Genomic DNA, 25,549 nt, shown 5'->3' with positions numbered 1-25,549 from the left:
TTCTGATGCTGTCAGACTCATTGTTCAAGTATTTTTATTTCTGAGTGTTTTGTGGATTTTTCTTCAGCTATATGAGTTCAGGTCTTTTCCCTATGGCCTTCCAATCCTGATCTTTATCTGAGTGCACCTGCTGTGGATGGCTCTTCCCACCAGCAGCCTTTTCATGTATGGTATCAAGCTCTTACACTTACAGCACCTAAACTACTATTTTACCATTTCCAAGTCCTTTTATAAAAGATGAGTCCACACCATTATAGAAGACTTTCCAGGCAGGCATAAAAACCTGGACAGCTCTAAAAATAGGACTGTGAGCCGAGCTCTCAGAGAGAATATAAGGCTGTGAGTCCTAAATTACTGGGCTTCTTGTCACCATCAATGCCAAGGCAAGGCTCTAGTTTCAGCTTCTAAAAATAGAAGACTGCTTTTCTAAAGGAAAAGAATCTTTTAGCCTTCTCATGCCCACTAATAATGTAATTATTAGGAACAACTCTTACCTTAAAAGGAAAATAGAGTGCCCCATAAGCCTCACTGAAGAAAGTAACAACATAAACCAGACTCATCTTCCAGGGTACTAAGGGATCCCAGATCAAGTGCCGGAGTGACAGAGAGCCACCGAACAATGAACAAGCAAAGTGAGATCTGATCTAGGAGAGACTACTGGACATTTGTGTATAGGATAGGTTCTCAGTTACAGAATGTGGTAACAATGCTAACAGTGCTCTGAGTTGGAAGATGCAGGTGCAGCAATAATACAGACCTCTCTGTCTGGACACGATGATACTTTCAGGTACATGTTTACATTCCTGTTTCAGTTTTCTCCCTGTTTAATATAAAGATTGCAAACATGTGTGTGGCAAACACATTGTGCATGTCTATTTCTGTACATAGTATATATATATATGTACACAGTAACCTACACATGTCTGTTTTTGTGCCAGTACCACGCTGTTTTTGTTACTATGGCTCTGTAGCACACTCTCTATTTTGCTGGTTCTGAAATGTGCACTAGGCAAACATTTCACAATTTATAACTATGCATATACTCTTTCACTTTCAACTGAATACAACACAATGTTTTAATGATCAATTTCCAAAAGGCTGAGAAACAATAGGTCCATAACTTTAAAATCTAGACATGACAAAATACATATGATTATCTCAGATGGCATAAAAACCTTTCAATGACCATGAATGAGATGGTATGATTGTTTTTGTATTTAATATTAAAAACAAAAAAGAGGAAAATATTTTTGTTTAAAACAGCTTTAGGGCTGGAGAGATGGCTTGGCGGTTAAGCGCTTGCCTGTGAAGCCTAAGGACCCCGGTTCGAGGCTCGGTTCCCCAGGTCCCACGTTAGCCAGATGCACAAGGGGGCGCACGCGTCTGGAGTTCGTTGGCAGAGGCTGGAAGAAGCCCTGGCATGCCCATTCTCTCTCTCTCTCTCTCTCTCTGTCTTTCTCTCTGTGTCTGTCACTCTCAAATAAACAAATAAAAATAATAAAAAAAAAAAACAGCTTTATCCTGCCAAGAGACTTCCATGTAGCACTTGCTGCAAAGCTGCCATGCAGCTGAACATTGCTCCCTTAGAAGGAAGAGGGGGCACTGGGAAAGCACTGCTCTGCTTTGCACCCAATGAAAGCACACCATCTCCTGTCCAGCCCCACCCAAAGGATGTGCAGAAACTCACCAGTGGGTGTGTGAGTCCACACAACAGTCTGACCCACGTGGGCACAATGGAGATGGGGTGCTGACATTCACAACCCAGACAACGCCTCAGGAGACTGTTTGGACTTGAGATACTTCCCAGACATGTCTGAAAACACAGCTCCAAAGTAAACCTTGGGGGCAGGGTATACTGCTCATTGGTTAAAGGTGGTTGCAAAGCCTTTCAGCCAGGGTTCAGTCCCCAAACTACTCATGTAAGCCACACACAATAAGTGGCACAAGTGTCTGGTATTCATTTGTAGCAGCAAGAGGCCCTGATGTGCTCATACGTACATCCATATTACAAATAAATAAATAACATTTCCTAAAAAAAAGATTCAAATTTGGGAATAGCACCAAGCAACTGTTCAAATGTACAATGTGGAACTTCTGACTACCAAGGGAGGCAGAAAGGCTCCCCTTTCCTGTATGTGTTCATTTCCATTTTTTTTAAGAAAGGGAAAACAAACATAAAAATAATGCCCTTTATTTCATGAAAATGATTTAAAAAAAAACCCTGCCAATCTGAGTCACAGTCTATGAAATAAAAGTCTACACACATATAACCCACACCACCAAAGATGAGAATAAAGCCAATATAACCAAGTGACTAATCAAAGGTAACTGAGGGTTTGTCCTGAAATCACAGGGCAGACAAGAAGACATGAGAGACAGCCCTGCCAGCCTTCAGTCCCTTGACAAGGCACAGGGACAGCTAGGGCAGCCGCAGTGTGCCCGTGGAGATTTCCAGCCAAGAGGGAACTCGCACTTCACAGGAACACAGCCCACAAGCAAACAGAAAACCCACAATGGAGAACAATCTTATACCACAAAAGGTCTGGTCTCTTCAGCAAGTCAGCCTCGTGAGGAAAATAAAATAAACAAATGCGAAAATACTCTATATTAAAAGAACTGAAGATGTTACAACAACCAAACAAAATGGGCTGCCTCTGACTGGGTCTGGTTTGAGCTGACAAACTCACATGCAGTTGGTGATGATGAGGAACATGAAGGTGGACTGGCTCCTGGAGCCCATCCTGTGAGAAGACTAGAAGGTAGTACTGTACCAAGATTAGCAGAAGCTGGAGGAGGTGACACCAAGCATGGGCTTGGAAGTGGACTTTCAGCAGCGAAAATGCAAACGTGGAATTATACAGTGCAGTGCCCTTTAGTTCTCCAAAGAGCAGGATTGTGCAAGTGAATGACACAGGCAGAGGGCCGAAACCTGCACATGGTAATAAGCTCCTTGTAAGGTGGGCTTTTCAGTTTGTAAGCGCTCATATCAGCGAGACCACGGGGAACAGGAAGAGAACTGTGCCTCCTTTTCACGTCACCAATATCGTCACGTTTGAGTGTACGTAAACTGCACTCACTTTACCTGAGGAGTGCATCTGCAGTCCACAGTGGACTTGAAGATGGGTACACCACAATAATTTGACAACAAGAAGCAGGAAGCCCCTCAGCACAAGGCAAGAGATCTATGGCACAAGATGATGAGCTTCAAAGGGCAGAAATGCACTCATGAAAAAACCGAGTGTGGGCTGGAGAGATGGCTTATCAGTTAGGGTGCTTGTTTGCAAAGCCTAAGGACTCAGATTTGATTCTCCAGTACCCACGTAAGCCAGATGCACATGGTGGCACATGTGTCTAGAGTTTGTTTGCAGTAACTAGAGTCCCTGGCATGCCCATTCTCTGTGTGTATAATAAATAAATAAGTTGCTATAAAGGTGTATAAATTGTTCAGCAAAAGGAAAAAAGCCTACATAAGAAACAGTGTTTGGACATTCACAAAGATGGCTGATCGTGACTTACACAACGACTTTCCTGGATATAGCTTCACGTGGGGGTAGCCAGGGATCATCTTTTCATCTCTGGCTCTAAGATTTTCAAGCTCATGTTTGATAATGAATTGACACTCTGCCATTGTGAGGAAATCATCATTATCATCTAAAATAAAACAAAGTTCTAGTTACTTTCTCAGTGATAATCAAAATCATAGTCAAAATAAAATGAATAATATTCCATTTCAAATTACAGAAATTATATGAACAATAAAACAAGGGAATAATGAAAGTATGAAACTGGCAAATCAAATAGACCATAAAGCCCCCTAAATATTTCATAAGAATAAAAAATTTGGCTGGCCTTTCTCATCATTGAGCCTTCAATCATTTTAATTCCTGTAATATGGTAGTCTAGTCTTCCCAATACTTGTAGCATGGCAGCTTGACCAGCCTAATGCTTGTAGCATGGCAACATGACCAGTCTAATACCTGTAGCATGGCAATACAGCCATCTCAGTGCTTTTAGCATGGAAGCATAGCCAGCCTAATACTTTGGCTGTGTGGCAGTATAGCCATTTCGATGTTTGTAATCTAGTAGTGTAGCAGACACTCTTTGATGATATATAGGGCCTATGAGCAGAAGGCAGTATTATTCTGAATGCTAACAATACTTTTATCCAGTGCTGCAACTATACAGATTGCCTGACAGGAAATTCAGCTTCAAATCTCAGGCTGCCTTCATTCCCAGTAGGGATTGAACAATATGTGGTAATAAAAATCACCACTTTGTTACAGATGAAACTCTTAAACCAGGAAAATTTCACCCAGATTGTTAAGTTAGTAAAGAATAAACATCCAGCTGAGTTGTCTGAAGAGGCCTGCTCCCTGTCGAGCACTCTCAAGCTGTGCGAGAGGCCGGTGTGCCTGCAGCATGCACTGACCCCATAGAGACCTCAGTGCTGGCCCTCCCCTGAGGTACCTGTGAAGACGGGACCTAGCTGCAGTTACCCTACAACACTCAGGAGAAGTCAGGTATCCCAACACTGAACCTGTAGATTCTCACTATGGAAATCAGAACTGTGTATGTTCAGCATTCCAGGGAGACAGAGTGTGGCCAGAGGATCCAGTCTGCCTGCTGTCTGGTTCAGGAAGGGTTTGACTGCACACAGTTTTGTCCATTCCATTACTCACAGCCCAGGGATGCTATTTTGCTCCAAATGGCAGTACTGAGTAATTGCAGAGACTCTGTGGCCACAAAGCCTAGAGTATTTACTATCTGTTCCTTTACTGAGTGTTTGCTAACCCCCAATCTACTCAACAAGCACTTCTATATGGCCAACAGACTCTGGTGTGGTACTTACCATGGAAGCCTTTGAAGTTGTGACGGGTTCCATAGGTAAAGGCACGCATGGTGTCATTATTGCACTCTTTTACCAGCCCCACGGCTTCTGCCCCCAGTAACAAGCGAATCTTAGAGGCACCGACAAGGTATAAATTTGGGTTTTCTAGCGTTTCCTTCTCACACTTGTTTAACAGTGGTCGAAAAAACAACTGGGCACCTACCAAACAAACGGTGAGTGAGTACCATCATAGAAAGACAAAAATGTACGTTCTCAGAAGGGAAAATCGACATGTCTCTGCTTTGCTAGAAGGAAAGGAAATTGCACTAACAATTTAAACTCATCATCCAAGTAAATAACAGTATAAGAAAATTGGGGGTAGAAGTTCTACATAATCTTTTTTTAAATGCAAACACTGAAATATGTAGCTATCAGCAACCTGTCATTCTTTCAGGTGAGGAGACCTGAGGTAACAGTCCAGTTAGCTCTAAGGATAAATTTTCACAGAGTAAAAACACTGAACAAAAGGATGTGGCTTCACAGTATAACCTGACAATCCCAAATGCAAAGAATCATTGTTAAATAACATATACTACTAAAAATAATAATCATGTATGTAACCTGAACACAATTATACTCATCTGCAATAAATTTTGTGAATAAAAAAAATGTAATTAAAGTAACATAAGCCAGGTGTCATGCCACACGCCTTTAATCCAGCACTAGGGAGGCAGAGGTAGGAGGATTGCTGTGAGTTCAAGGCCACCCTGAGACTACATAGTGAATTCCAGGTCAGCCTGGGCCAGAGTGAGACCCTACCTCAAAAATCCAATAAAAATAAAAACAATAATAATAATAATACAAAGTAATATAAATTTCCTTCAGAAATGAAGAAATGATAGCACTATATTCTAAAATCTAATGTGTCAGTTAAGTCTAGTCTTTTATACTAAACCAGTTTTCTTTCTTTCTTCCTTCCTTCCTCTCTTTCTTTATTTCTTCTTCTTTCTTTCCTGTAAGTCTACTTTGTCTTCTTTATCACTGGAGCTGGAATTTTCCAGAATTATGACTTTTGTTGGGGAGGTTACTCAGTGGCTAAAGTCTGTCAGGCTGGGTTCAATTCCCCAGCACCCATGTAAACTATAAGCAAACTGGTCCTGACCTCCTGTACATACATACACACAAACTAATTGATATCAGTTTTTAAAAGCGTTAGAATTTCTTTTATTCAGGTGTGTACATCTTGGGCCAGTCTTTTCTAATTTTTCCCCTCATATGTTACAATTATTTTAGTGTTCACGTGTGTGTATATGTGTGCATGCATGTGTGTTCATGTGTGTATAATATGTGTGCGTGTGTTCATGTGTGTGTATATGATATGTGTGCATACATGTGTGTTAGTATGTGTGTGATGTGTGTTCATGTGTGTGTGTGTGATATGTGTGCATGCCTGTATGTTCATGTGTGAGTGAGTGCATGCATGTAGAGGTCAGAGAACAACCATGGTTGGCCCTTGCCTTCACCTTGTTAAGTCAGGCTCTCTTGTTCACCACTCCCTTTTCCAAGCTGGCTGGCCCATGAGCCACCAGGCTGTTCTCCTGTCTCTGCCGCCCTCTTTACTGCAGGGGAGCTAGGACTGCAGACACATGTGCCACTCTGCATTCTACTTTATGTGGTGCTGGGGAAATCAAACCCAGCCAGCAGGCTTTGCAGGCAAGCACCTTGCCCACTGTGCCATCTCCCCAAGCCTTTTATTGTCATTGTGACAGGAATTTAGAAGACAATAAACAGAGTAACTGTGTGACATTCCTTGGAAGACCCAGAGTGCTTTCTCCTGAGATTATCCCAGTCAGGTAATACAAAGACAATGTCCATTCCTGTCCCCAACTGTGCCTGAAGATGAGAACCCAGCAGAAAGGATAGCTGAGAACTCATGGGAGTCTTTCACAGTGAACTAAGATACAGCAAATACTCTTAAATCACAGAAACTTAAAGATGGGACTAAAGTCCAATTTCAACAAGCAAATACTTTCCTTTTCATTCAGTTATTTGAAAAACAAAACAACGCTTATCTCACAAGCATGAGGGCCTGTGTACAATCCCCAGCATCCACATAAAAATGCTGGGTGTCTCTCTCATATGTGGATCCTAGCTACAGATGATTGGGCTTCTGTGTGAGAAGGAAAATACTTGGTAGCAGAGGCCAGTAAGTTAAAAAGGAGACATAAAGGGAAGAGAAAGGAAGGGAGGAGGATACTTAATAGGTTGATATTGTATATATGTAATTACAATGATTGTAATGGGGAGGTAATATGATGGAGAATGGAATTTCAAATGGGAAAGTGTGGGGGTGGGGAGGGAGGGAATTACCATGGGATATATTTTATAATCATGGAAAATGTTAATAAAAATTAAAATAAATAAATAAAATAAAAAGAGAAGGTTCTCTAATCAAAAAAAAAAAAAAATGCTGGGTGTACTCATGTGAGTTTATAATCCCAGCACTGGGGAGAAGAAGGTAGGAGGATCCCTGAGGCTTGCTGGCCAGCCAGCCTAGCCTAATTGATAATTCCAGGCCAATAAGAGACCTTGCCTGAAGGTGAGGGAGGTTGATGGAGAGAGAGAGAAAAGAGAAAAAAAAAAAAGAGAGAACAGCATTCCTAAGCAAGGACACCCAATGTCCTCTGGCCTCCACATGCACTCACATATGAATACCTGCATGAACATGCTTACACAAACTTTCTATCTGCTATCCAAGGCCCATATATATATATATATATATATATATATATATATATATATATATATATATATGTATGTATACATAAATTTTATTTGTGTAAGTGCACCAGGGCCTCCAATCACTGCAACCTCCAGTTGGCATGCATCTGGATTTATGTGGGTATTGAAGAACTGAACCCAGGTCACCGGGCTTTGCAGACAAGTGCTTTAATCACTGAGCCATCTCTCAGGCTTTAAAGTATAATTTTGTGTACATTATAAATCACTGGCTCAGGTAAAGCCTCCCCACCTCCTCCCCACACCAAACCCCTATCATGCTTCAAGAGTGCCTGGGTGTCTTGAACCATCCCTTGCTACTCCACAGAGCACTGCCCACCTGTCTCCCACCTGTCCTGTCCTGTCTTGTCCTTTCCTTTACTTTCCACTAGTGTAGTGCCCACCTGGCTCACTGTGCACATCAAGCACTGCTGTGGCCGCTCTCACATGATGTGGGTTCTCACTTGAGTTTTGGGAATAGCATTCAGTCTCACTACCTGGATGGTAATGTCTTTTTAGATAGAAACTATATTTATGGCTTTCTTGGCACCATAACTGACATGCCACACTCAACGCATCACCATTCATGTGACAGCATTTATGAAACTCCTACCCATGCACCAGGCTGCCACTAGGCACTTTCCTGGGCATGACATTTATTAAACTCCTACCTATGCACCAAGCTCCCACTGGGCACTGTGCTGGGTATGGCATTTAGAGCACTGAGGCAAGCCACCATGCTGTTCACAGTTTTGTGGGTGACTGTTGCAGTTGGGTTCACATTGCTGGCAGAAATCACCCAACCAAAAGCAGCTTGTAGGAAAAAGAGGTTTATTTTGACTTATAGACTTGAGGGGAAGCTCCATGAATGCAGGGAAAATGGTGGCATGAGCAGAGGGCAGACATCACCTCCTGGCCAACATATGATGGATAATAACATCAGGAGAATGTGCCAAACACTGGCCTGGGGGAGCTGGCTATAACACCCATAAGCCTGACCCCAACAATACACTGCCTCCAGGAGACATTAATTCCCAAATCTTCATCAGCTGGGAACCTAGCATTCAGAACACCTAAGTTTATGGGGGACACCTGAATCAAACCACCACAGTGACAGTCTAGTATGACAGGGAATGTGGAACTAAAAAGTAAAGTGCCAGGCTGGAGAGATGGCTTAGCGGTTAAGCGCTTGCCTGTGAAGCCTAAGGACCCTGGTTCGAGGCTCGGTTCCCCAGGTCCCACGTTAGCCAGATGCACAAGGGGGCGCACGCGTCTGGAGTTCGTTTGCAGTGGCTGGAAGCCCTGGCGCGCCCATTCTCTCTCTCTCTCCCTCTATCTGTCTTTCTCTCTGTGTCTGTCGCTCTCAAATAAATAAATAAATAATGAACAAAAAATAAAAAATAAAAAAAAAAAGTAAAGTGCCAATGAAAATTGTCAAACACATTTCACTAATCAGCTTCAGGGCTATCTCACTCACCTCCATCTTTCTTTTTTGCAATAATTCTGCTTTTAAGCCATTCTTTGGTTTCTTCTTTGACATCCTTGGCAAGCTCTATGACCACTAAAGGTGTGAAGGAGCTTTCGCAGGTGGCCAGTGCTGATAAGGTCACTTTCATCTTTGACAAATTGCTGAAAATTAGAACAAAAAAAAGCAAAACTGGGTTATCCTAGAAAAGAAATATGCTACACTGATTGCATTTCCTCCTAATTACATCTGATTCTGTCTTTTCACAGTCCACAAAGGGTATGAAACAATGACTCAAAGTAGATGTGGGAGCCAAGCTTAGGAGGAAGCACCGTCTTTTTCTGTAAGGCGCTCAGAACACAGCCACACGCAGGGTGGTGCCCAAGTAACGGGGGTACTGGACATAGAAATGCCCTCATGCAGGGCATGTGCTCAGATAACAGTGCTCTCACGAAGAGGAGCCAGAAGCACTTATAAAGTAGGTAATAGCACGAAGGGTTCAGACGCACAAACAGGAGTTTGCCAGATGGACAGTGGACAGTATTCTAAGTAGAATACACTTCCCTATAGAACAATGGTGGGGAAAAAAAACACACAAGCTCCCATCATCAGGCATATCTCCCCGGAGCACCTAACAATTTGGGGAGAGGATACCAAGAGGGGGTGACTAGCAGAGAGGTCACCAGGAAAATGGATCAGATAAAACCCTGTTCTGAACTGAGGCCTTAAAGACTTCATCTCAAAAACAGTCATGAACAAGGTGACACATGAGGGTTGAGGTAAGTTCAGGTTTCTGTCATTTCAATCATAGGCCACGTCAACGTGCACTGAAAGGGAAAGAAACAAGTGACGGAAACAAACAGGAAAGTCAAATCATGCAGCCAGACTGCAAAGTTGTTATCATATGTTCAGGCCAAGGAGGTGGAAGACAAGGGAGGGTTCTGGCAAAAATCTAGGAAATTGATTTTGATGGAAGTTGCAGAATTACAAGATGAGTCAAAATCATAGAAAATCAGAGAAAGCTAAAACAAAAACCCAATAAGCTATAAGATAAACACGACAAAAGAATACTAAATGAGGCCCTGAGAGCAAAAAAGTAAGAGAATACAGAGAGTGCAGGACAAGAAAATACAGCAAGCCCTTGAGGTCACTATGCCTCAATCACAATCTATAAAAATAAGAAAGAAGAACGTGCAGTGAAACAGAGTGAGTGAGAGAGAGAGAGAAAGAGGCATCGAAAAGCACTCCGAAGGATAAAGGCCAAGCCCAGAAGGGAAAGTAAGCATGCTGCAGCAGCGGACTGTGGGAACACACTTGAGGTCACAATGTGTGTCAAATGAATTAGCATCATCTGCCTTCCAAGAACTATGACGGCCAACCCATGATTGTCGCCTCTGTCAAAATGTGCTCTAAGGATAAGAGAAACATGAAAACATTTTCAAAAATCCATAACTAAAAGGCTTCACCGCTGACACACAGCCACTAGACAGGACGATGAAGGGACCTAGGGCAGAAGGAAGGTGCAGTGCTGGTCTGAACACAGCAGTCTTTCAGGGGCAGTGACTCTGCAGGTGGGGCCTCCTGGGCCTCCTTTCTGAAGGATGCCCACTGCACAGGAGGCACAGTGTGACCTGAGAGGGAGCCAGGTAGCTTTGCTAGGTAGTTTAGGGTAACTGGACCCCTAAAGTGAAGGCAGAATCTCTGTCCTTGCAGTCTCCACTTTGCTAGAGATCAACAGATGACTGACTTCTTAACTCTTGCCTAAAAGAGTTCTCTAGATCTGTATTCCCACAAACAAACTGAGCCCCTTCTGGGAGGCAGGTACCCCTTCCTAGAATTTAAATATAATCCTGACATTTTGGTTGGTCAAGTTCAGCCCTAAGAACATGGCTGGCGTCATGGCAGGCCTCTTCCTGAGCAAGCCCCTAGCCCAGACCAATCAGCCCTCAATCTGGCTCCCCACCAGAACAAGTTTATAAAAATATATGTGCCAGGGACAAGCCTTTCTCTTGGCTGGCTCCTGAACTTCAAAGTTCTGGTAAGCTTCTCTCATCTTGGCCCAGTCAGGCTGAGATGAGGAGAGAGCATCCCCCCCCCCCCCGCCCAACTCCCACAGAGACTCTTTACCCCTGCCTGCCTTCCACATGCCAGGAGCTCCCTGCACTTCCTTCTCCTTCCTTCTCTTAATCAAATAAAATATTTCCAAACCTGACCCTCTGGTGTGTGGATTTTAATTCTTTAAATTCATAAGACAAGGTACTCTAAATTTATTGGTGTATTGGCTTATTGGTGTACTGGCAAGGAACTCCAAAATTCCCATTTCCTATCATCTACACAATTCCCTTTAATCCTCCCAGCAGTGCAACCACATACTTTTATTTATTTGAGACTGGGTCTCACTACGTAGTCCTAGCTGGCCTTGAACTCACTGTGTATGTGGGGAACCTGACTAGGCAGATACTTTTCATACTAGGCAGACAGAGATGGCCCCTAAGGGAGGGATTTTAGGATGATCTTACATCGCACCCTTATCATGCCTATGCCCCGCCTATCTCAACCTGCCCCGACTGCTTCAGTTGCAGGCTTCAACCTTTGCCCATTTCACCCCATCAGATAGATCTTTGGCCATGTGTGGGTGGATTCCTCCCCTGAGCCCAGGCTGATAGGCCAGGACACCTGGCACAGGCATGCCCAGGGGTGCTGAGCGAAGACTCTAGAATATGTTTCTGGGCTCACAGAGAAGGCTCTTCTTATCCCCTCCCCAAGCTACAACAACATGCCTGGGTCTCTCTTCCCCACCCTGGCAGTCAGGCTGCCAGAGTGGGGTGGGACAATTTTTACCAATGTTTTTACATTTTAATCTCTTTGGAAGTAAACATTTTAATATACCTTGTCATTTAATATATACTTTATTTATTTATTTGAGAGAAAGAGGCAGAGAGAGAGAAAAGGGAGAGAGAATGGGCATGACAAGGCCTCCAGCGCACCACCTTGTACATGTGGCTTACATGGGTCCTGGGTTATCAAACCAGGATCCTCTGGCTTTGCAGGCAAACGCCTCAACCACTAAGCCATTTCTCCAGCCCATGTTTTAATCTAAGGTCCATATTCATTTACATGGGCTCCTGGACTATGTGGGGTATTTCCCCTTTCCCCACTTTATCTTCCCTTCCTCATTCCTCTCCCTCCCTCACAACCCTATAATATCTGAATACACTGTGGTGATTTAAAAATCATTTTCTTCAGTCTGGATTGCCAAGTCTTTGGTAAATTTGCAGACACTAACTCAGGGATTAGGGTGCAGGAAGCACTACAGCAATCCAAATTTATATGTAACATGTAGACCAGCCTAGCCTCAAACTCACAGCAATTCTCCTGCCTCGACCTCCCAAATGGCAGGATTACAGTTTTGTATCACTATGCCAAGTGCTATAATTTACTCTTAAAAATCAATAGGGGGCCAGGCATGGCAGAACAACACCTTTAATCCTAGCACTTTAGGAAGCAGAAGTAGGAGGATTACTATGAGTTCAAGGCCAGCCTTATACTACATAGTGAATACCAGGTCACCCTAGGCTACAATAAAACACTACCTTGAAAAAAAAAACAAAAAACTATAGGAGAGTGGGAAAATGGCTCCTATGGATATTAGAACAGCCCATTTCCACCTGAAGTTCCTCCTGGGACCACACCTTTTACACATGGTCCTTTGGGAGACACACCCATATCCAGGCTCTTATTGTAATAGCACAGAAAATGAAACACCCAATTTAAAGCCAAAGTGAACTCACTTCCCTTGGACCCCAGAATGCTTTAGTATCTGTTCTCTCCCTGCCCTTCCTATAACTCCTTCCCCTTCTTCCCTCTTCTCCTAAGAGCTTCTTGCTATGCTGTCTCTCCTAGGACTTCTTTTTCTTGATTCCAAATTCTAACCTCTGCGCTGCCTTGTATAATCTGAGTCACTGGCTGACTCTGAGGTGTGCTGTCAAGAGTGTGAACACAGCCCACACTAGTGACACCTCTCCCCAGCACCGGGTTCTGTGATGGGTCCCCCTCACTGTCAATTTGACCACATTTATAATCACCCTGGGAAGACACCTCTGGGTCTAACTGTGAAGGAGTTTCCAGAAAGGTTTAATGGAGGAGGGAACTATTCCATAGGCTGGCCTCCAGCACTGAGTAAAAAGGAGAAAGCAAGCTGAGCAGCTCTCTGCTCCCTGCCCATAGACATGGTGTGCCCAGCTGCCTCACCCTCCTGCTGTCGGACCTTCCCCACCAGGCTGGACTGAAGCCCTGCTTAATTTGTAAACTACAATAAGCCCTTTCTCCCTTAAGCTGCTTCTTGTGAGGCATTTGCACAGCAACAGGAACTAATACTACCTCCATTTCAGCTTCCCTGCCTTCTCAGGGACCCCAGCAATTGCTCTGTCAGTGCATGCCTTTAATCCCAGCACTCACTCGGGAGGCAGAGGTAGGAGGATCACCGTGAGTTAGAGGCCATCCTGAGACTACATAATGAATTCCAGGTCAGCCTGGGCTACAGTGAGACCCTACCTCAAAAAAAAAAAAAAAAAGACTAGCACACAAAGATCTACAGAAGTGCTTCCTTAGGGCCAGTAGACCTCCCCTGAAGTTTCCACATGAATCTCTCTAAGACAGTGGTTCTCAACCATGGCAATTTTTGCACTTTAAACTCAGCAATTCTAATTCCTTTTTGTATCAGATTTAATTGACTCCAAAGTACGAGTGCAAATCAATTCATGTGAACAGTCCCAATGGGAGTGGCTCCATCCTGCCTTTTCATAGCAGCCACTGCAATCTTTTTGTTTATTTGTGTGTATGTGTGTGCGTGCACATCAGAGTATCCTACCAACTGCATCTAGCTTTATGTGGGAGCTGGGGAATTAAGCCAGACCTTCAGGCTTTGCAAGTGAAATGGGAATCTTGGGGTCCCTTGCCAGTATGCCAACACATCAATACATTTAGGGTACATGGATTCTGGAGATCATTTGCAGTGGCAAGAGATCCTGCCACAACCCCCGCCCTCACCATCTCTTTTTTTCTCAATTAAATTAATAGTTTTTTATTTTGTAATGTTTTTATTTTTATATTTTTATTATTATTTACAAACGGCAGGGGTGGGGGGAGACTGAGAGAGAATGGGCACTGCAGGGCCTCTTGCCACTACAAAAGAACGCCAGACACATATGTATCTGGCTTTACACACTGGTACTGTAGAATCAAACCTGGGCCATCAGGCTCTGCAAGAAAGTGCCTTTAACCACTGAGCCATCTCTCCATCCACTAAAATATTTGTTTTTATAAGACAAGATCCAGGACTGATGATTTGTTGATGTTTAATGAGCAAGGTTTGAGATCGCACAATCAAGCAAAGGGAAAAGAATGTGCTGTACATGGGAGCAAGGACGTGTAAAATCAACCAATTGGGAGTAAAGATAGCATCTGACACAGCAGGAAGCCCAGAGGCCCAGAGGAGGCTCAGGAGACAGGACTGTGCTCTAGACCTGCGCCCAGTTAAGAGTAGGAAATGCTGCCATTTGCCATGTGCCCTGACTGCAGCCTACAAAGGAGCCCCTGCTGACTCCTGAACAGGATTCTGGATCAGAGTGACCCACAAACACAGAGGGCTCAGAGTAGAGATGTCCTTAAGATAGTTTTATAAGTAAATATCTGCACTTTTTCATAGTAAAATGTCAAGGAGAGCCAGGTGCGGTGGCACACCCCAAAAGTACCAGCCCTGGGGAGGCTGAGACAGGAGGATAGTGAACTTGAGGCCAGCTTGTACTACATGGTGAGTTTGAGACCAGCTGTGAGACCTTGTCTCAAAAAAAAGCTGGGGGCTAGAGAGATTGCTCAATGACTAAGGTGCTTGCCTGTAAAGCCTAACAACCAGGCTTCAATTCCCCAGTACCTATGTAAAGCCAGTGCACAAAGTGGCACATGTACCTGGAGTTCATTAGCAGCTGGAGGCTCTGGCACACCCATTCTAGCTATCTGTCTTTTCTCTATCTCTCTCTGCTTAAAAACAAATAAATAGGGCTGAAGAATGGCTGAACAGTTAAGGCACTTGCCTGTGAAGCCTAAGGACCCAGGTTTGATTCTCCAGATCCCAAGTAAAGCAGATACACATGGTGGCACATGCATCTGGAGTTCGTTTGCAGTGGCTAGAGGCCCTGGCGTGCCCATTCTCCCTCTTTCTCTGTCTCAAATAAAAATAAATAAATTATATAAATAAATAAAAATATTTTTTAAAAAGACAATGGGGAATATTAGCCTACCAGCATAATACAAAGACAATGGAAAAGCATTTTAGCTTCCTCCTCTTCAAAACAAAAATCACAAGCACTGTTAGGTGTTCACCATGTGCTTGCTACAATCAGGCTATGATAGAACCTAAAGGTTAAAAATAATAAACAAACAAGAGAATAAATGCAAGCAACATCTACTTGCCTTTAAGGAGTAGCCAGTGTAGCAGCAGGAGTGAGGGTAAGTCCAATAACCTAAAACATGCCAGGCTAGGTTCAGAGAAGCAAGTACCCACTGGGAGGGCCAGTCTCACAAAGGGCATGGGCAGTCTAGGAAGGACAGCTGCACCAGACAGATAACCAGAAGGTTTCCAACTGGAGAGACAAGAACTCTCAGCCAGTGGGAGTTAGTGATTAGTTTATGAGAGCAGTGAAGGGTTCACCAGACTACATGTGGACAGATGGGGCTCACAGATCAAACATTTCTGCATCGTCTGATGTGAGCAATAAAATATCTACCTTATTCTTTTGTTTGTTTGTTTGTTTGTTTCATTTTTCGAGGTAGGGCCTCACTCTAGCCCAGGCTGACCTGGAATTCACTACGGAGTCTCAGCGTGGCCTCGAATTCATGGCAATCCTCCTACCTCTGCGTCCCGAGTGCTGGGATTAAAGGCGTGCACCACCACGCCTGGCTATTACCTTATTCTTAATTATAGGTCAGAGAAAAAACTTGCTGGGACAACTAACAAACAAAAAACCAAATTTCTATTCAAAACATAAATATGAACAATATCTAGACTTCCATAATAAATATCTGCTCACTGACTTATTCTCATTTAAGATACTATTTGTCATTTACTATGCAAAGCATAATGAACATACTTGGAATCTGCCTTTCATTATGCATGCAATATACGACAGCAAATGTTACTATCCCTGAAATACAAAAAGAGTTCTCAGGAAACAACAACAAAAATACACAACGTGAAAGCACAACTCCCAACAGAATAAATATACCAACACACATTTAAAATGATATTCAAAGTCACTTATAAAAGAACAAGAAAGTAACAGCTATTTCTTTCCTTTCAAATTTGCCAAAGCTAAGAGATGAAAAGATTGCAGTCTGGGCAGGTGTACAAAAAGTCAAGCTTTTTCACACATTGCAGAACAATACTATAATTGGGTTTTTGTTTTTGTTTTTGTTTTTGTTTTTGTCTTTTGAGGCAGTGTCTTGCTCTAGCCCAGGCTGACCTTGAACTCATGGTAATCCTCCTACCTCTGCCTCCCAAGTGCAGGGATTAAAGGTGTGCACTACCATTCCTGGCTCAATACTGTACTTTGAAATCACTCTTCTAGAAAAGGAACTATCAATATAAAATGAATGTATTAGATATTCTTGTTAAAATAATATCTATAGGGCTGGAGAGATGGCTCAGCAGTTAAGATGCTTTCCTGCAAAGCCTAACAACCCTGTTAGTTCCTAATATAGTTCCCTAATACCCACATAAAGCCAGGTATACAATGTGGCACAAGCATCTGGTTCGTTTGGCACACACATTCTCTCTCTTTCTCTGTCTTTCTCTCTTCTGTCTCCCTCTCCTTGCAAATAAATAAAAATATTTTAAAAATAATATCTATAATCTTGAGCACAACAGTATTATTTCTATGAATCCACCTAAGAAGAAAAATTAAGTATGTATAGTTCACTATAGCTTTGTTTATTAATGGAATCTATCTCCAAAAGATGATTGGGCCAGGCGTGATGGTGCATGTCTTTAATGCCACTCAGGAGGCTGAGGTAGAAGGATCACTATGAATTTGAGGCCAGCCTAGGACTACATAGTGAATTCCAGGTCAGCCTGGGCCAGAGTGAGAGACAGTACCTCAAAAAACAAACAAACCAACAAACAAAAAAAACAGAAAAGAAAAAGATCATTGGGCCAAATATGAATACCAGAGTTCAGTGCAGTGCCTAGGGATTACTACAAGCTACAAGGGGCTACACGTGATTTTGTTTTTCCAAGGCAGGGTCTCTTCTAGGCCAGGCAGACCTGGGATTTAGTATGTATTCTCAGGCTGGCCTTGAACTCATAGTGATCCTCCTACCTCTGCCTCCTGAGGGCTGGGATTAAAGGTGTGCACTACCACACCCAGCTACACATATTTATGTAAATAAACTCATTTAGTCCTCACACCAACTCCATACCAACGGGGGGAAAAAAAAAAAAAAACTTAAACACTTGCATTTTCCATTGGGAACAAGTTGAAAGGGACCAGTTCACACCTCAATCCCAGCACTGCAACAGGATTGCATATTCAGAAACAACCTGGGGTACATAGCAAGACTTTGTCACACATAAAAAAAAAAAAGGCAGGTAAAAGAGGTTGAATAACTTCTCCAGTCTGTTTCAAGGACCAAGAGGGAAACTGGAATTACCAGGCTGCCCAACAGAGCCCACTTTCAGCTCTGCGTGCATACGTGTGGGTGTGTTAGGCCACCTGTGTGTCTGTGAATAAGACCACATCAATTACTAGTCAGATGTGTCTCTCAAACTTTGCTTTTTCTAGCTATTAGGATTTATGGTGATTTTAAAGATACTTATTTATTATTTACTTGCAAGCATACAGAGAGAGAGAGAGAGAGAGAGAGAGAGAGATGGGCACACCAGGGACTCCTGCCACCGCAAACTCCAGACATATTCGCCACTTTGGGCATCTGGCTTTATGTGGGTACTGAGGAATTGAACCAGAGCCTTCAAGCTTTACAAGCAAGTACCTTTAACGTCTGAGCAATTTCTCCAGCCCCCTTATGGTGATTTTTTATCTTTACTTTTTTCACTTAAATTTTAAGGAGCTAGCACTTTTTTTTTTTGAAGTTTATAGATTTTATTACATTATAGATAAAAGGGAGACAGAGCTCATGTCCCCATGAGTGGGATTCACAGAAATAGGGAAGCCCCAAAACTTAAGAGAAGAAAGAAGTGTGGAGGTTCCTAAAACAGCTAGAGATTGATCTACCATATGACCCAGCTATAGCACTCCTAGGCATATATCCAAAGGACTCATCTCATTTCCTTAGAAGTACATGCTCAACCATGTTTATTGCTGCTCAATTTATAATAGCTGGGAAATGGAACCAGCCTAGATGTCCCTCAACAGATGAGTGGATAATGAAGATGTGGTTCATTTATACAATGGAGTTCTACTCAGCGGTAAAGAAAAATGAAGTTATGAAATTTGCAGAAAAATGGATGGACCTGGAAAGTATTATACTAAGTCAGGTAACCCAGGCCCAGAAAGCCAAGCGCCACATGTTCTCTCTCATATGTGGATCCTAGCTACAGATGACTGGGCTTCTGTGTGAGAATGAAAATACTTAGTAGCAGAGGCCAGTAAGTTGAAAAGGAGACATAAAGGGTGGAGAAAGGAAGGGAGGAGGATACTTAATAGGTTGTTATTGTATATATGTAATTACAATGATTGTAATGGGGAGGTAATATGATAGAGAATGGAATTTCAAATGGGAAAGTGTGGGGGTGGGGAGGGAGGGAATTACCATGGGATATATTTTATAATCATGGAAAATGTTAATAAAAATTAAAAAAATAAATAAAAAAAAAAGAGAGAGAAGAAAGAAATGCAGGGCTCTTATCCAAGGAGGTAAGAGGGGATTTGAGACACCCCAGTAACTGGTACTTTTTATAATCATAAAATTTGTCAACCAATAAAGAAGCCCCAAATTGAAACAAGATGTTTTAAACTACATCACACAAGCAGTATTGCCTTACCACACTGGAGGCATGCTGACCTTCTGAAGCAAAGCTAGCTGGAGCTCGAAGCAGTGCTTTGCTCTGAATAAAGGTTAGCCAACAGCAAGAGGCCTTCTGCTAAGTGTGTGACATGGAGGACTGGGCAGCTCACCACCCTCCTCCCGGCTTCCACGCAGAGGCTGACTGCCAAGACCACAGGAGCGCAGGAAGGTGTCTATGGTGTTATTCCCTCAAAAGTCACAACACGGTGGAGATAGAACCACGATCTACCACAAGCCATTCAAAAACGACTTTTCCCCCTTCTTGTGAACTTAGAAGCTAATAAGGCTAACATCAGCATGACCGTCTCACTGTCAGAAATGACTCGGGTCTTGCTACAACCTGCAGCTTCAGCCTGGGTCCTTAGACTTCATAGGCAAGTGCTTAACCGCTAAGCCATCTCTCCAGCCCATTTGGAATTTATTTGCAGTGGCTAGAGGCCCTGGTGTGCCCACTCTCTCTCTCCTCCATCCCCCTGTCTCTAATAAATAAAATGATTTAAAAAGTTAAGAAAAATCAATGGACTCATCACAGACGCAAAGGTTAAGAAGGAATTGTTGATGGAATGCTGGTACGCACTTGCAATCACAGTACCTGGAGGCTGGGACAAGAAGATGGCAAGTCTAAGGCCAGCACGGACTACACAGTAAGAGTACACTCTGTCTTCATTTCACACATAGCTCATTTCAGACTTAAACGAAAATGGGAACCAAAGTGACAAAATTACTGTCAGTGGTGACAATGGTGAGACATTATAGGAAACACCGGGGTAAGGGGAAGACAAAGACCAGCGCTGAGCATGTGGGAAGGGGGACAGACAGGCCAGGACTGGGAAAGGGCCAAGACACCTACAGGAAGCCAGAGACGCAGGTTGGGACTTAGAGGCATCCTTCAAAACCTACACAGGCATGTCACTTTGAGATCTCCCTCCCGGACACCTGGAATAGCTGCTTTGAGGGCAGAATCAAGAATGGAGTCAAACCCTCACTGCAGGGTCTCACTCACACAGAGTAGGTAGGCAGCTGGTAACACCCACATCATTATGGAACAGGTATGGGACCTTCATGCTCAGACTCTCTAGGAAGGACAGAGATGAGTCTCACCGGGGATGTCAGGGACCGCCAGCCAGGCCTGACTGGATGGTGCAAGGAACCAAAGGCTACCTATGCTGCCATCCACTCCACAGAGCCTCATCGTGAGTTCCCAGGGAGGGGAATCAGAATATTTCTTTCTCTCATGTCTGTTCTCAAGATCTGAAAATCTGAAACACACTGTAGTTTCTGACTACATGTGCTCCAAGGCTGACAGCTTGCCCAAGACTGAGCAAGCTCCTCAGAGATAGAGTTTTGGTTTTAAAACTGAACAAGTTGGTCACACTAAACAAGGCCCCTGCTTTTTATTCCTAAATATCCTAAGACAGAAGTTGGCCTCAACTCTCTGCTTCTGGGAGATTCCTCTGTCACTCTGATCCTAACAAAAGCATTAAGAAGCACAGATCACTGGACCAGTGCTCATATTCTGTAACACATGGATTGATGATTTAGACATAATATGTAAGTCTAATTAATTAAAAGGTACCCATTGATGTGTAATTTACTCAAGCAGCAGCATACTTACAAAGGATAGCATTCTTTTCTATAGATAAGCAGATGAACTTATGAAGCGTGTCAGCTTTCTTCACACCTGGCTACTTAGGAAGGTGCCCACATTAAACAAGGCTAACGACATCTAAAAACTAAATTCAGGGAAGGATCCCAGACTAAACAGGGCAACTAGTGACATACGAATAAGGTCTGCAGGTTACCTAATAGAATCAGGTAAGTTTCCTGTTTTAAGAGAGAATGGGCATGCCAGAGCCTCCAGGCACTGCGAACAAACTTCAGATGTGCCATCATGTGCATCTGGCTTACGTGTGTTCTGGGGTCTTGGACGTGGGTCCTTTGGCTTCACAGGCAAGTGCCTGAACCATTAGCCATCTCTCCAGCCCCCATTTTCCTCTTTGGAACTGCGCTAGAAGGAATGGCTCTGGTTCATGTGCCACTCAATATTCTGAGCCCCCTTACCACATATAAAAGCAATAAATTACAGACAATTTAGAATCCCAATGATGAGGAAGAAACTTAAGACAGTACAGATGACATTTAACCCATGACAAACGCATCGGCCTTAGCAATGCTAACTCTTCAGGAACAACGCTAAGCACAGAGCTGAAACTAAGGTGCACCACCAACATGAACCGATGTGGTGACCAACTGTACAACCATCTAGCAAGTTACTCAGGAGGAATTTTCAGTGATCAAGGAAAATGCTGAGTGAGAAAGGAAGTGGAAATATTGTAATAATACCCATTATGCAGTAAGTCTACTTATATGCACAGGAAATTACAAAACTTAAAAGGCATCAAAATATTAATAGAAGTGATAAAATCACAGGGTATTTAAATTTTTAGCCTTATACCTTCCAAGTTTTCTAGGTTTTATGTATCTTACTCATTGTTTGGATTTATTTACACACACACAGACACACACTCCAGTTTCTCATCTGTCCTGTTTCATATTTTGGATCTCTTATATATTTCATTCATCTGCAACTCTATCATTCTTAAGGCAACAGCTGGTGAGAGACAATTGTTTACTTCTATGACCATAGCACCGCATAAGGAGGTGTGCTCAATTATGGGGGTCGCAGAGGATGGTACACATGTGTGGGGTCATGGCCTCAGGATGTGCAAGCGCATACTATGATAAGCCTAGGCAAGCCCAAGGCAGATTTCTCACAATGCCTCCAGCTCAAATAGATGATGCAGTGACTGAATTTAAAACTTCAGAAGGAGCCCTTAGAAACATCTCGTCCTCTAAGACTCGTGTGACTTAAAACAGAAAGTGGACATCTCATGGATTTAATTTTCTTACGAAGCCCCACAGGACTAGATGTAAACTTGGTAGGGTTGTGAAGGGACTATGATATGTCGGTGTCTGCAGTGTGGCTCAACTTCGATGCTTTTTTAAATCCCTGAGAAAGGACGAGGACAGGCGGCCTGCAGGAGGGCTGAGCCCTCTGCACCATAAGGCTCCGGAGTCCCTGCGACAGTTGGCGTTTAGAGGGCGCAGCTCCCCGATCACAGACCTTGACCCAAGCAGGCCTGGACCGCAGATCCGCCGGGCCGGACCGTCCTCCAAGCCCTGGGCCCGTCTCCTCCGCGCGCGGCCTGCGGCGGTCCCCGGAGCTCACGACCGCGCCTTCCGGGCCCGGGAAGACAGGGCCGCTCGGGCTCCGAGTGCCCTCCCCCACTCACCGGCCGGCGCGGCGCTCCACGTCCTCGGAGGTGGGCCGGAGCGCGGAGACCCGAGGCAGCCGGCGGGCGGACAGGGATGCGGGGCGCAGGGCGTGGCGCTCGGGGAGGGCCCGAGGGGCGGGAGCGCGCAGGTGGGGGTGGGGCCGTAGCGGAGGGGGCGGGGCCTGATCCTGGACGTAGGGGCGGGGCCTGGCTGGCTATCCCCTCTGTGGGCGGGGCCTCGCCTGCAGCACATAGGCGGAGGCGGGACCGCAGCGGATGGGGCGGGGCCTCATTAGCTGTCACTAGGGCCGTGTGGGCGGGGCCTCTGGAGGCTGCGGCTCCCCCGCGGCAGGCGGCGATCCCTACTGGACGACCCCGAGGGTGGAGTCCCGCGTATCTAGATGGCTCTCGCACCCAGAAAGTCACTACTAGAGAGAACAATGGGCTCCTTAACGTCTCCCTTTGGCTCGTCTCTTGAGGACCAGAATCCAATTTTCTGGTCGCTTTCAGATATAAGGACAAGTCTCTGTTTAATTGTAACTGGCCTTCAAGTGATTAAAAAAGACCATAAAAATAGATCCGATTTAGGTTTAGAACCTCACATCCTTGCAGAGAGCTGTAGGGCTTCGGGCCTACCTTCCTTCACCTCCCCAGTTTCCTGGGTCCCGGGTGCCTCCTAAGCCTTGGCTGCCAACCTCCACTTCCCCACCACTGGCCTGGCCTGTTCACTTGGACAATATTACGAGAAATAGGGCTTCATGCATGCAGCACCCACCCCGCCAACCCTCACTTGGACGATCTTATTTGTTTTAATTAATTTTTTAATTTTATTTAGTTGAGAGAGAGGCAGAGAGAGTGAGAGATTGGGCACACCAGGGCCTTCACCCACTGCAAATGAACTCCAGAAGCACGTACCATCTTGTGCATCTGGCTTACGTGGATCCTGGGGAATTGAACCCCTGTGTCCTTTGGCAAGTGCCTTAATTCCTAAGCCATCCCTTAAGCCCTGGACAATCTTATTCATTTCCACAATTAACAAAGTAAAGCTTTCTGTTGAGCTGTAATAGCAGCACAGGCCTTGTAGTCCACCCAGAAGGCAAGGCTGAATTAATGGACTAAACCCTTGTATGGAGTCATCCTCTGATACATAACCACCACCTAGAATTAGGAATTCCTTTCACCTCTTTCCTCCATGCTGTCTGGCTGTCAATGCCCCCCCCCCCCGGAAGAGCAGGTTTTCCAGCACCCTCTTACGTGTTCATCATTGCCAACAACAGGACCACTTCATGACCAGGTCTGGCCTCAGCAAAGAGGAGGAAAAGAAAAACAATTAGGAATTTATCCCACTTTCTACAAGCTTCAAGTCATTTTTTTTCCTTGTCATGTGGCTAGATGGTTAGGTTTCTGTCAGTTTATTTTGTTTTCTTATAGTGTCAGGTTGTCAGTTCCCATTTCAGTTTGCCCTCACAGCAAAGCCAGGGGTAATGACAAGAGGGGGAGAGGGGAAGAGGACTCTCACCACCCACACTGGTCTGTTTCCAAGGTCTGAGTTTCCTACCCAATCCACCTGCTATCGCTTACTTGTCAGAATCCTCTACAGTTGCTTTTATGTTTTACTTTTATATTTTAGTGATATGGTGAGACCTAGACTGTGGTAGATTTCTCTGTTTTGGTCAAAAATGGAGCTCATTAATCTGATTAATTAAAGAATGTTTTAATTTGCATTTCTCCCATCCAAGTACTAATGAGGCCTGACCTTGCTTAGTTCCTAAGATCAGAGATGGGGGGACACATTCAGTGTGGTATGGCCACAGACTTAATTTTTCTTAGTACAAGTGAAGCTGAGAGCATCTTCTTAGACATTTGTGTTCCATTTTCCATGAACTGTCATCTCATGTCCAACTTCCTACCAAGGATAGAAACTCTTCCAAAATAGCAGAGTCTTCTCCCTTTGATAGGTCAAAACGTTTATCATCTTGTTATACCCTTTGGCTTTACTCTGGGTGTTTGTTGCTCCTTTGTTTTCACTTGTGTTTCTTGGTTATACCAGTGTTTTCTGTCTTCCTAAGCTCTTACTTCATACTTACTGCTCAGCCATCCCATAACACTCTGAGATTGCTTTGGCCATCCATCCATAACCCCTCTTGTCCTCCCTCTCTCTCTTCCTCTTCCTCTTCCTCTTTTTCTGCCAGTCTGTTGTGTCTTCTTTTTTACATAATTTTAAAATAATATTTTAAATATTTATTTATTTGACAAAGAAAGAGGGAGAGAATGAGAGAGACAGACAATGGGCATGCCAGGGCCTCCAGCCACTGCAAATGAACTCTAGACACATGCAGCTCCTTGTGCATCTGGTTAATGTGGGTCCTGGGGAATCGAACCTTGGTCCTTTGGCTTTGCAGGCAAATGCCTTAACCACTAAGCAATCCCTCCAGCCCTATTGTACCTTCTTGATCTTCAAAGTTCTGTAACTTTCTAGCAATATGCCATTTTCATCCATAATGATAGCCACACTGTAGACTCTCTCCACGAAAGCCTAGCCTTCATCTTGCAATTTTTCTTTTATGATTTCTTCATATTTTACTCGGTTTTTTTCTTGAACTCCTTTTATTCAGATGTGCTCCTCTTGGACTTGTCCTTCACAGACTGCTTCCAGTTCCTCCTTTGATACTTTCTTTTCTTTTTTCTTTGACTGCTTTTTGAAGTGCTCCTAGCTCATGTTTGGTCTCCTGTGGCCTTACCTTCTCTAATAGACCTATTTACAAGAGGTGGTAGGGACTTTGCCTTACTGATCAGGACTGTGATGGTAAGCTCTTTTACCCTGTACCATTAAGGCTAAGGTGGTGAACTCCTTTATCCTGTACAATGAGGACTGAAGTGGTGAACTGTTTTAGCCTGTACCATCCCAGGCCATACTCCAGGCTGCTGAAGTGCTTCCCACAATGCAGGCTTCTCTCCGTGCTTCCTGCAAACATGTGGCTTTCACCCTCAGTCTGTACCCTGATCTCTGGCTAGGATTTAGTTTGTGTGCCCTCTCCTCTGAGCCCTTTAACTTGTAACCACCAGCCTTGTCTGAGATCTGAGGGTCTCTGCACTGCTGTGAGCTTGCCAGTGGGTACCACT

The 25,549-nt window shown here is 44.0% G+C and overlaps 1 protein-coding gene across 2 annotated transcripts in view; it reads right to left on the bottom strand.

Moving 5' to 3' along the window:
• The window catches only part of Ano10 (anoctamin 10), a 125,256-nt gene extending 102,720 nt beyond the window's left edge, over window positions 1–22,536 (bottom strand). Inside the window, exons 1-4 of one of the 2 annotated variants that reach the window (XM_045136864.1) lie at window positions 22,445–22,536; window positions 9,084–9,235; window positions 4,850–5,047; window positions 3,517–3,651 (exon numbers count right to left, since the gene is read on the bottom strand). In XM_045136864.1, the coding sequence (XP_044992799.1) occupies window positions 3,517–3,651; window positions 4,850–5,047; window positions 9,084–9,222 (472 nt within the window). In that variant the 5' untranslated portion in view covers window positions 9,223–9,235; window positions 22,445–22,536. Of the gene's footprint in view, window positions 1–3,516; window positions 3,652–4,849; window positions 5,048–9,083; window positions 9,236–22,275; window positions 22,402–22,444 lie in introns of those variants that run through there. The other variant, XM_045136865.1, reaches the window with a different exon arrangement.
• Between the last annotated feature and the right edge of the window lie 3,013 nt (window positions 22,537–25,549).

The sequence above is a fragment of the Jaculus jaculus genome, chromosome 17 (assembly GCF_020740685.1).
Source record: "Jaculus jaculus isolate mJacJac1 chromosome 17, mJacJac1.mat.Y.cur, whole genome shotgun sequence".
NCBI lineage: Eukaryota > Metazoa > Chordata > Mammalia > Rodentia > Dipodidae > Jaculus > Jaculus jaculus.
The sequence above is the reverse complement of the archived record's forward strand: the minus strand, read 5'-3'. Positions and strand labels throughout refer to the sequence as shown.